This window comes from Leptonotus elevatus, chromosome 1 (assembly GCF_054856555.1).
Source record: "Leptonotus elevatus isolate MCC_2025b chromosome 1, RoL_Lele_1.0, whole genome shotgun sequence".
NCBI classification, from domain to species: Eukaryota; Metazoa; Chordata; class Actinopteri; order Syngnathiformes; family Syngnathidae; genus Leptonotus; species Leptonotus elevatus.
Window position 1 is genome coordinate 9,257,994 of NC_141239.1, and position 11,391 is coordinate 9,269,384.

The 11,391-nt window shown below is 39.4% G+C and overlaps 1 protein-coding gene across 1 annotated transcript; it reads left to right on the top strand.

Moving 5' to 3' along the window:
* The first annotated feature begins 130 nt into the window (after positions 1-130).
* On the top strand, positions 131-11,309 carry ncstn (nicastrin). The gene is made up of 17 exons (XM_086096851.1): positions 131-231; positions 1,491-1,592; positions 1,667-1,790; positions 2,004-2,125; positions 3,887-4,032; positions 4,110-4,254; positions 4,329-4,441; positions 5,330-5,482; positions 5,557-5,661; positions 7,099-7,176; positions 7,252-7,421; positions 7,709-7,811; positions 7,889-7,987; positions 8,078-8,165; positions 9,249-9,412; positions 9,487-9,702; positions 10,570-11,309. Exons 1-17 carry the CDS (start codon positions 174-176, stop codon positions 10,690-10,692), a joined length of 2,109 nt encoding a protein of 702 aa, XP_085952977.1. The 5' UTR covers positions 131-173; the 3' UTR covers positions 10,693-11,309.
* Positions 11,310-11,391: the final 82 nt, after the last annotated feature.

Genomic DNA, 11,391 nt, shown 5'->3' on the forward strand with positions numbered 1-11,391 from the left:
TATTTAATTGTTTTATGCAACGCAGTTCTCTTTTTCTGTATTAGAGAACAACAAAAAGGTGGTGATTTTTGTAGGCAGGAAAATGTTTCGGAAGCAGACAGGAAGTCAAACACCGGAACCCGGACGTGTTGTCACAACTTCCTGTTGTGTTGGTCATCTTTCAAACCAGGAAGATGGATTTGCTGTCGAACAAATGGACTTTGAATTTTCTACTTTGTGTGTTTTTCATCGGTAAGTTGACATCAGGACAGCTTTAAGTTTGCGTATCTTAGTGTTTTCGTGCACCGGGGGAGTGTTTCCGAGACAAAACGTTTCGGTTGTTCCGACTTCTTTTGTGAGTTAGCTAGCTTTATGCTAAGCTAGTAGTGAGCCGACTTCTCAAAATTAGCTTGTGTCTTAAATGTCGGCGTATTAGTACGTTATCAATCCAGTGGAGGTCGGCCCTCTGGTTAACATATCGTGACTTTTAAATCACGCAACGTTAACGTTTTTGTGTGCTGACGATCTGGATTAGTGCTTCTACAATGGGCGTCTGATCTTGAGCGTGACTACTCGTGATTTTAAACCGCCTGAAGCTCAACTGCGGCCTCCAATGATATCCCATGTACGATTTATGTAATTTATCGCAATTTGACTATACATTTAACACACAACTGTTGTGAAGTGTACGTTAAATCTTGTTTAACTAATCCCGGGCTCCCTGATCAATTCGTCGTGAAAATAATCCCAGAAAATCTACGTTTAATTAGTTTATTTCTAACCTCACCTTGAAATAGGGCTATGTCAGTGGTTCTCCAGCTTTTTACACAAAATACCCTCTCAAAATATACTTGGCCGATTGTGATATTCTTGGCTGTCCATGTACCACCACAATGGCTAACATTTAACTGCAGTCGCCTTGGAAGTATTCATAAATGAAAAATACATTATTTTTAATAAGACACTTTAACGTGCAGTTTGGTTCTGAAATGACCTTCCACCAAACTTTAATAAAAAAGTGTAAATCACAAAAAGTGTATATATATCAATCAATTAATATAATTGTCCTGACAAATAAAGTCCAATTCATTGATGAAAGTTGGTTATATTGACTAACCTTACCTTGATGTCCAAAGCTTTGTTGTGGAATGGTGACCACATAGCTGATTAACTATAAAGTGAACCCCAGGTTTTTATTTTTGATCATTTCTCTGTTATTTGCTCACTTAGTATTCTCATAGCCATGCCTAATAGGGAATATCGCTTTGGTGCCATCTGGTGGCCACTATGTTCAACCGAGGGGAGAAGCTTCACCTTTTTCAGACCATAGCCTGGTCTAATAGAAAAAACTGCGTTGCCATCATCTAGTGGCATCTGCAGACAATTACAAAGCATTTTAGGTTGGCGACAATTGCTTACTGATAGTTCGCTATTTGTGGCAAAAGGTGTGGGTAACTTCACTCACTGTACCGTGATGGTATTGTGCTCCAATTAAAGTGTTGTTCTTATAGGCGTCGGCTGTACTTCCGTGGAGAAGAAGATCTACGTGCACCTCAACTACACCGTCCCGTGTGTGCGGCTGCTCAACGCTACGCATCAGATCGGCTGCCAGTGTGAGTAAAGCCGCCATATGAATTGATGAGTGTATTTTATAGCTGTGTGGATAATTGAGTTTGTTCTCCACCAGCCTCCTTGTCCGGAGATGTGGGCGTGCTCCATGTATTGGAGTCGGAAGAAAACCTGGACTTTGTGCTGCGCACGGGTCTCCATTCCCCCTATATGGTTATCCTGGAACACCAGCTCTTCACCAGGTTTTTTGTTGTTGTTTTTAACAAGGCATTACCCACATGCAGTGGTTTCCCTAACCCTCTGATCCATGTTGGATCTGAGACACATTTTCAGAAATAGGCAGATTAAACAAGATTGACATGGTTGTTTAACTTCACGCTTGATGGGTTGCCAGGCAACTATTTGTATACAAGCAATTAACAAGTACATTTTCCATAATGGTTTCTTTGTACCAGGTCCATCATGATGAAGCTGAACAACGGTTCCAGCAGGGTGGCGGGTGTCGCCGTCGTGGCACCCAACGCCAACCCAGCGGAGGGCTTCTCCCCGCACAACAAGTGTCCCAATGAAAACACAGGTGCTTTTTCTACACTTTGTTTTTTTACATGACTCATTTTAGTCTTGTCATTGGTTTGCTAATAGATTGCTCTCCAATGGAAACATGTATTTCCGATGTTGGTACCTTTTTATCCAATTCCTTTTTTATCCGAAAATGAAAACATGTTTTCATTGAAAATAATTGGTCGTTTTTAAGTGAAAAATATTATACCGGGAGCTCCAAGTTTTAGTTTTTTACTTCTCTTATCCAAAACACAATGAAAACATACAGTACATTGTTGTTGTCCAATAAAGACATGTATCGCCATGTTAAAATTTTTTTTTTTTTTTATTAGAATTCGTTTTTCCCAAAGTATGAACAAACTCCCATTTTTGCTACTCTGTAAATATTAAGTAACACAATGCTTTCCAAAAATTGTATGTGTTTTTTTTTCCTTTCTGCAAATCTTTTTTTTTTCCATATCTAAAACCATATTTTAAAAAACATTGTGTTGCTGTGCAAAGGATTTTAGCAAATCGTCGTTGCTATGTGAAAAACACTTATGTCCTTTTTTATTTATTTTATTTTTTTTAAGTTTTTGGGATGTCTGCATTCAGTTTCATCCCAAAAACATAAAAATGACAAAAATGGACATACTGGTAAGTGTTTTGCACATAGCAGCGATATCAATGATGTCCAATGAAAAACTGACTTCAAATTATGCTTTCTATCCAAATCCATATTTATCCTAAATTGGACAAAGAAAACACTCTGGTATATTCATGTTCCTTCTAAAGATTATAACTGCATATAGTCGATAAGAACCTGTATCTATTTTTTTCTTTTTATCCCAAATCCAAATTAGTTTTTATCCAGAACATGAATTGAAAACGACTCCCATTAGTCATTTCATGTCATGTGATGAAATGAAAAACATGAACTCTACGTATTCCCATAAATGTTTTTTTAATCCACACGACAAGTGCACGTATGTTCTCTGACCAAACATTTAAAAAAATTAAAAAGCACACATATATAGATGGTATCCAAATGAAAACATCATGAGTACTCTACATTCTTTTTTTATTCTTTAATTCTAAACATGAAGATTTTGATGATTAAACAAAAATCTTTGCCCTTCAATAAAATCATTCATCTAGACAATGTTTTTATCCAATTTCATACAATTCAGGATGGAACACCAATACATATTATAGATGAAAACCCGTATCTCCAATTCGCCATGTTTTTTTTTTTAAGTCAAGACATGAAGAAAGCATTTTTTTTTCAGATAAAAAAAAAATAAAAAAAAATAACAACACAGTTGTAGACAAGCAATATGTAATGAATATGGGTGTTAGAAAAAATCGATTCGGCAATATATCGCGATATTAGAGCGCAATTCTCGAATCGATTCAATATGCGGCCAAATCGATTTTTAAACATCAATTTTTTAATGGAAATATTCAACAAAACGTCTTACTTGGGGTTAGGATTCAGACATTAAGCATGGGAGAATGTTATATTAATGGAACATTAAGCCATAATATTTTATTTCGGTGCTGTTCAAACATGAACATGTTTGTTAACAGCAGTGGCTCATTTATAAGCCTGAATTTTCAGATAAATAAATTTTCATACAAATCTTACAGTGTACATATAATAATAATAACAATAACATAATCTGTATAGATTCGCAGCGGGATCAAATCGTGACTAATGAATCGTGATACAAATCGATTCGCCGGGTACTAGGCAATTCGCACCCCGAGTAATGGATGTTCATGTTGTTCATGCTAGGCGTGTATTCCGAGAGCTACGACCCGGCCTTGGCTCACTGCAGCACGATGGCGTGGAATTCTCTGGGCAACGGCTTGTCCTACGAGGAGTTTGACTTCCCCATCTTCTCCCTGAAGGATGACAAAGAGACACGCCTCATCCGACAGGTAGGTGCTGCGCGTTCTTTCCACCGTTTGAGCAAGAAGAGTGCAAGTTTGACATTCCTTGTCTTCATCTCTGGCAGTGCTACTTGGACCATAACCGCATGGTGAACGGCAGCGCCCCCCAGTACCCGCTGTGCGCCATGCAGCTCTACTCGCACATGTCGGCCGTCACCAACACGGCCACCTGCATGAGGAGGAACGATATCAACTTCAGCATCACGCCGGGTAATTTGGCTTGGGGTAACGTGTGGTTCAGCGTACCAGATGAAGTGTCCCGTAACACTTTTGCTTCCGTGTAGAGTACGTTTGCGACCCACTGGGAGACTTCAACGTTTGGGCCACCACCAGGCCGCTCAACAACACGGCCAAAGGACACAAGATGTCCGAGAGCGTCGTCATTGCGGCTGCTCGGGTGAGTTATTTACTCCCTCATTACTTTCGTCGCTGCTATGTGAAAAACATGTACATTTTTGTTATTTTTTACATTTTTATGCTTTTGGGATAAAACGGAATGCAGACATCCCAAAAATGTAAAAATATATATATAATTTTTTTTATTAAATGGACATAAGTGTTTTTGATGTCAATGTCGTCAAACCCTCACACATACTGTACATATTTAACTTTTTTTTAAATTTAATTTCCAGATCTGCTTTTATCCAAAACATCAAGAAAACATATTTTTGTTGTTGTTTAATAATTAAAAAAGAAAGGAAGAAATTGTTGTCTAACAAAAAAAAAAGAAGTTTTTATCCAAAACACAAAGAAACCCTTACTTGATGATTTTTGAGCAATCATAGAAAACACATTAAAACAACAACAACATTATTGCTTTCCATTGAAAAACTCCCTAAAAGGTATTTTTATCCAAATGCTGTGGTACACGACATGAATCTTTTTTTTTTTTGTTTTCGGGGTAAAAATATTTGGATGCATTTTTTTTTTTAAGAGAGAATTTTTTTTTATCCAAATGTTAAAACGAAAATGTTTTCTTCATTCGGAACAATTTTTTGCCAATGATTTAAAAAAAAACGTTATGACCAAATATTTTTTTTAAACAATATCTAATATCTGAAACACAAAGCAAACCTATTGTTGTATAGCAGTTGTAAATATTATCCTGTCCATTGGTTTAATAGCATCTCCATTTTTTTTTAATATTATAAAACCAACTTTAAAAAAAATTAAAATACAAAGAAACCAGATTTTTGTTGTAAGCAACATTTCACATTCGGGATCAAAATGACAACCCGATCCTTGCCATTAACGATGGCACTGCTCTTTTTCTCCCCCCGTGAAGCTGGACAGCCGATCGTTCTTCTTTGACATCGCTCCTGGAGCGCAGAGCGCCGCCACTGGCTTCATCGCCTTGCTGGCGGCTGCCCACGCCTTGCGCAACGTCACCCAGGCGGCGCCGCCCAACCGCACCATCCTCTACGCCTTCTTCCAGGGGGTTCGTCCGCTAATATTCACCTTGTTGATTTTTGGGTGTTTGAAAATAAACAAACAGTTCTTATTAACCCGCAGGAAACGTTTGACTACATCGGCAGTTCCAGGATGGTCTACGACATGGAGAACGAGCATTTTGTGGTGGACTTAGACAACGTTCACTCTTTGCTGGAGGTCGGACAGGTGTGTAGTTGTGCTAAAATGAATGCAAAAGCAACACGGGTGCTTGACTTCTTGTGTATGCCATAACAAGACAATGGTTTGATGACATGATTGTTTGAAGCTAACTTGCTATTAAAAAAAAAGTTTGGTTGGTGTCTTTAAACAGATATTAAATACATGTATATCATCTATTTTAGGGGTGAGAATATTTGAACGTCTCTCGATTCGATTCCGATTTTTGGGCCTGCGATTCGATTCAGAATCGATTTTCGATTATGGGCGATTTTTGATTGACAATGATTTTTGCTTTAATCTATAGATGTGCAAGGAATTGTAATGATCCACTCCAGTCTGACTCGCTAATGCTAATTATCGCGCTACTCGCAGCACTTTTATCACTCAAAAAAAATGGCTCCAAGCTGGAAAAAAACCCGAACTTTTATTGGAATAACTTGATTGTGACTTTTTCCTTCTACTCTCTAATGTGGCACAAATAAGATACACTATTTATAAACACGCCGAAGCTTCAACATCAGCTGTTGTCATCTTTGGTGGCTCTGTAGTGATATCTTTTGTAAAAAAAAATATATATATTTTTTTAAACGACATAGATGTTTAAAGTTCCCATGGGTGCTATGTCATGGTCCCCTTCGCCATCTCTTGAGCGAGGAAGGAGTGCTTTTGCTTTTTTTTGCTGAATGTAGTTAAACCAAAAAGTGTTGAATGTGTTTCATCCAGGGTTATTATTGTTTTGGATTTTTCTTTTGAGTTAGTTTTTATTTCGTTTTGATTATTTATTTATTTTTTAGTTGGTTTTAATTCGTTTTCAGGGCGGTTCTGTTCGTTTTTATTATTTTTAGTTACTGTATTTAAGTTTTAGTTTAGTTTTAGTTAGTTTCAGTATTAGTTTGTTTTAAAAAACAAAAGTGTATTACTTGTGTGCAATATTTAATAAACACCATGGTGAAATGAAAAAAGTTTCTTACCTAGCGTTGCATTTCGGCTGAGTTAAATAAAAGAGGAGGCGAGCCGAGCCATTGGAGCCAAAAGTCAAGCACGCAAAGTGCTGAAGGTGCTTTTCTATTGGCAGCTTCTGTGTCACACTTTCAAACCTCCTTATTCCGGTTAATATCCAAATAAATATGCTTAAAATCATGTTTAAAGTCAATCCCAGGGGTTTATGCATTAAATTAATTACCATAGACTAAAACAAAGGAAATGTTTGCTATAATTATAGTTTTATTTTTGTAAACGTAAAATGTAGTTTCAGTTAGTTTTATTTTATTTTTTGTAACTCTTTATTTTTAACATACAAAAATGGAAAACATTGCTCTGCCATCGGCCCAGATCTTTTTGAATACGTATAGAATAGTTGTCTTTTTTTTCTTTCTTTTTTTATAATTTTCTTTTATTTTATTTTTTTAGTTTCCGTTCTAAAATAACCTTGTTTTCGTCTAGGTGGGCCTGCGTGCCGACTCGCGACTGTGGCTCCACTCGGATCCCGTCTCAAGGAGGAACACCAGCGTCGACGTGGAGGTTTGTCGATCGCCCTTCCCGGCTCAACGCATCCCGTCGGACCTCTTCTATTAAGCTTCTGTCGTCGTGTGGCAGGTGAGGACGCTGGTGGACAACGTCCAGTTGGCCGTGACCGCTTTAAACATCTCGGCGAGCGAGCCCGCCGCGTCGCAGCCGCTGCCACCCTCGTCCTTCCAGCGTTTCCTGCGATCTCGGCCCATCCCCGGCTTAGTGATCGTGGATCACGAGTCGTCTTTCAGCAACAGGTGAAAAAGTGGCATGGGGAATCTTGTGTGTCAAGGAGACGTATTGCAAACTCTCTGCACAGCTGTCGGGGGTTTTGGCCCTGGATCGTGATATTTGGGGGAGAAAAAGTGGGGGGCTGATTATTATGTAAATTAGCCCTACTTTTCAACACAGACACACTAAATGGGCAGAGAAAAATTAATGGTTGTTTAATTTTACACTTGGTGGTCGGGCAGGCACACAAGACACACAACTAGATTTATACAGGCCATTATGAAGTCAAGTTTGCATAAAATCTCCTGTGCAGGTTCTATGAGAGCATGTACGACAATGCAGAATACCTACGCGTGTCGTACCCGCAGAACATGACCCGAGAGGAGCAGCTGCAATTTGTCACAGACACGGCCAAGGTCTGCCTCGGCGCCATCAGAAGAACTCCCGTTTGTCACTCTACGGTTTGGGTAAAGATTGTGCGTATATCTTTCAGGCCCTGGCCGAGGTGGCCACCGTGGTCGCTCGAGCTTTGTACAAGCAGGCGGGAGGAGAGCAATCCCAGCTGAGCGGCATCAACGCTGACGCCCAACTAGTAATGAGCGCATCCTTCAGTTGTAGTTTCTGTGGCGCAAATCTGTTGCTGGATTTGTAAGCGTTGCACTGTTGGTTTTCTTACCCTCAGGTGACTCAGATGCTTTACTCATTCCTGATCCAGTCAAATAACAGCTGGCTGCAGCAGATAGTTCCCGCCGACCTCGCAGTTCACCTGAGTGAGTTGTTTGCAATCTCATTCAATATGCCCAACTCCCTTTCACATGCACGGGCCGTTGAGAACTTTTCCGTACGGCGGCGCGTCACAATAGCTCCACCCAATTTTGTGTGAATCGGTGAAACTGGTGCTGGGGCAGTTTTGCAGGGGAAGCGTTTCTCAAATGCTGTAGATGGCGACACGGAGCAAATAATTGGTTCACACCTTGAAACGTCTTTGAAGATTGCGATCGCTTCAATGCCACGAGTATATCCACATGCATGTCCACTATAACAGGGAATAAAATAATATTTTAGGCTATTACAGTGAAGAAGCACTTGTGCCAATGAAGGCCTCTTCGCCAATACAATTCAATGCCTTACCTTGAAAAATAAAACACCATTTGCTGTCTGTAGTTGAACAAATGAACAGACCCAGTCATTATTTGAAGAATTATGGTATCTATTTTTTTTAGAATATTGTTAATTGCCAAATATAGGGGAGCACTTGCCGAAAATGTGGAATCACTCACCGAAAAGTAGGCGTCTGTCAATGATGGCCCGACGGAAGTAGAATATTATAATGAAAAAGCACTTGTGCCAACGCTTCATAATTAAAGTTCAATGCCTTACCTTTAATATACACAATTTCCTCCTTGTGGTTGAGCCATTATCTGAATAAATACAATTTGTAGAATATTGTCATAAATATTTGTTTATGCAAAGTAAGGCCTCCTCTCTAATAAATGCCTTACCATGTAATAAAAAAACGTTTCTCTATAGAGTTAATAAGCAAAGTTAACACTCTTGGCCTTGACTAGAGGAAACAGTATTTATTATTTTGTAATATTGTCATGAAAAGATATTTCTGAAAATAAAGGACTCCTCTTTAATAAATGCCTTACTTTAATAAATGCCTCACTAAAACAACATTAGTCACTCTGCAGTTGAGCAACTAAATGCCATCAGGCACTATTTTAGGAAATAGAGTATATATTGATTTGGAATAGTCTTACCAAAAAGGAGTTTTGTGCAACTAAAGACCTTCTCACTAATAAATGCCTTAGCATGTACAGTTGGGAAACGTTGTTTGTTATGTGCTCCAGAGGACACGGCCACAAACTTCTACGTGGGGGTGGTGCTGCAGTCGAGCGAGCCCACACACCTGGTGCAGTACCTGCTGGCCAACCTGACTGGCAGCGTGGTCAACGTCACCCAGCAGGACTGCCAGAACCAGCGGATGCGCGAGGGCGATACCGAGAGCAAACACGTGAGCGGTCGTCATGGCGACGGGGCCAGTCGCTCCCATCGAAAACGTATAATGATCATTGCTCCTTTTATCAGATGTACACGTACTCGTGGGTTCAAGGCCCGTTGCCGCCCAACGCCACCGAGAGGGCGGGCTACTGCGTCCGCTCCACGGTGCGCCTCTCCAAGGCGCTGTCGCCCGCTTTTGAACCGCTGCGAGAGTTCACCTCCACGGACTATTCCACCTGGACGGAGTCTCGCTGGAAGATAATCAAGGGCCGTGTGTTCCTGGTGGCCAGTCATGAGCTGGAGGTAGGAACGGGCTATACATCTCCCATATTTAATGCGCTCAAATGCAACATATTCAATATTTAATACAATTAATGAAGCATCTTCAATCATGTATAACAAGCTAACGTACCATATACAAATCATATGTTGCAGACATTTCCAATAACGCTTTCTTAATGTACTTTACAACTCCATTAGAACCTATTTAATGTTCTGTGCAATTAAATTAGTTGTAATATGTCCTATTCAGCTGCTTATTAATGCAGCATAGAGAATTGGGATACCATTTTATGCCGGTAAAGTGCTATACAAACATATTTGCACGACTCAAATTAAATTATAGAGCACTTGGGGCTGAAGATAGCATTGTACATTAGTTTGAACATAAAGGCTTTCGACCCTGGAAACTCTCTGCATTTTCTGTTTTTGTTTGAAATTAAAACTGAGATAAGTGAAATTTTAATACTTCAGATATTTTTAAATAAAATAAAAAAACATTATTTACTACAGCAAACAATTGGGGGAGCTATTTACTTAAGTTTGTAACTTTTGAAGACATGTTCCTGCCCCTGAAAGATCCCTTGAACTTTTTGTTAGATTTTTAAAACAAAGATGTCTATTGACTAGACACTGTTCAATAAACATATGCTTAAAAATAAAATATTAATAATAGCTGAAGTGTCTATTTTATTTTATTTTTTTTAAGAATATCGGCATCCTTGACTACTAATAATCGGTATCAGTATCTGCCCTAAAAAAACAAAAAACATATCGGCCTATCTCTAGCCATTTGGGATCAAAATTGAGTGTTATGCTGCATTGCAAGTTTTTTTGTTTTTTTTTACTAATGGGGAAAAAGACAGCTTAATTCTTGTTTGCACTGACTAGATGGTGACTCTGGGCGTGGGCGTGGGCGTGCTGCTCACCTCCCTGCTGCTCACCTACGTGCTCAGCTCCAAGGCCGACATCCTGTTCAGCTCTCAGAGGGAGCCCACCAACGCCACCTACTGACCACAAGTACCACAATTCCAACGAGTACTCACTACTACATTTACCTGCCTGCAGACCCCGGACCATGTTGCTTCAGTCCAAAACACGCGAGCAGGTAAACGCCCCTCTTGAAGGTTGTTTTAGACCTCAAAATGGCGGCACGTGAGGTTTCCTGAAAACATCTGGTCAGGTACCAGCAGCAGGCCTTGGAAATGATGTTCATATTTCTTTTTAAATTAACGTTCTTGCTTTTTATTTTGGTTTGTACGAACAATGACAAGTATGTGTTCAAGTATGTTCTGTAGTTGATTGTGTATGCGCGAGCAGTGATAAACGGACGTGTGCGTGAAAGCGATTGTCGTGTGCAATACTGTAATCTTTGTTGTAAATAACTGTAATTATCATCAATGTTAAGAAACCACTTTTCTCTGGAGTTGCGTTGAACAAAAAATAAATAAAAAAGGCATTGTAGATGTTAAGTCCACACGTATTCTCGACAACGATGTGTTTTGCACTGCTTACTTCCATTTGGGATGGACTTCTTTGGTTCTAGATTCATGATTGTTGACATCAGCGGCGGGAATCTTTGACCTGCTGTGATACCTTGATGAGAAAATAAATATGGCTTTTACACTTTGTATTTTCTTCAATGCATCAAGTACACAAACTAACAAAAAGTACTCGTCTGTTTATTACATATGGAGCTTTTTAATGTTCTCT

Bases quoted from the DNA above. Each gene is read 5' to 3' on its own strand.
- ncstn (XM_086096851.1), top strand. From the start codon at position 174: ATGGATTTGCTGTCGAACAAATGGACTTTGAATTTTCTACTTTGTGTG. The intron at 1,593-1,666 runs GTGAGTAAAGCC...GTTCTCCACCAG, and splicing joins GCATCAGATCGGCTGCCAGT to CCTCCTTGTCCGGAGATGTG. The intron at 4,033-4,109 runs GTAGGTGCTGCG...CATCTCTGGCAG, and splicing joins AGACACGCCTCATCCGACAG to TGCTACTTGGACCATAACCG.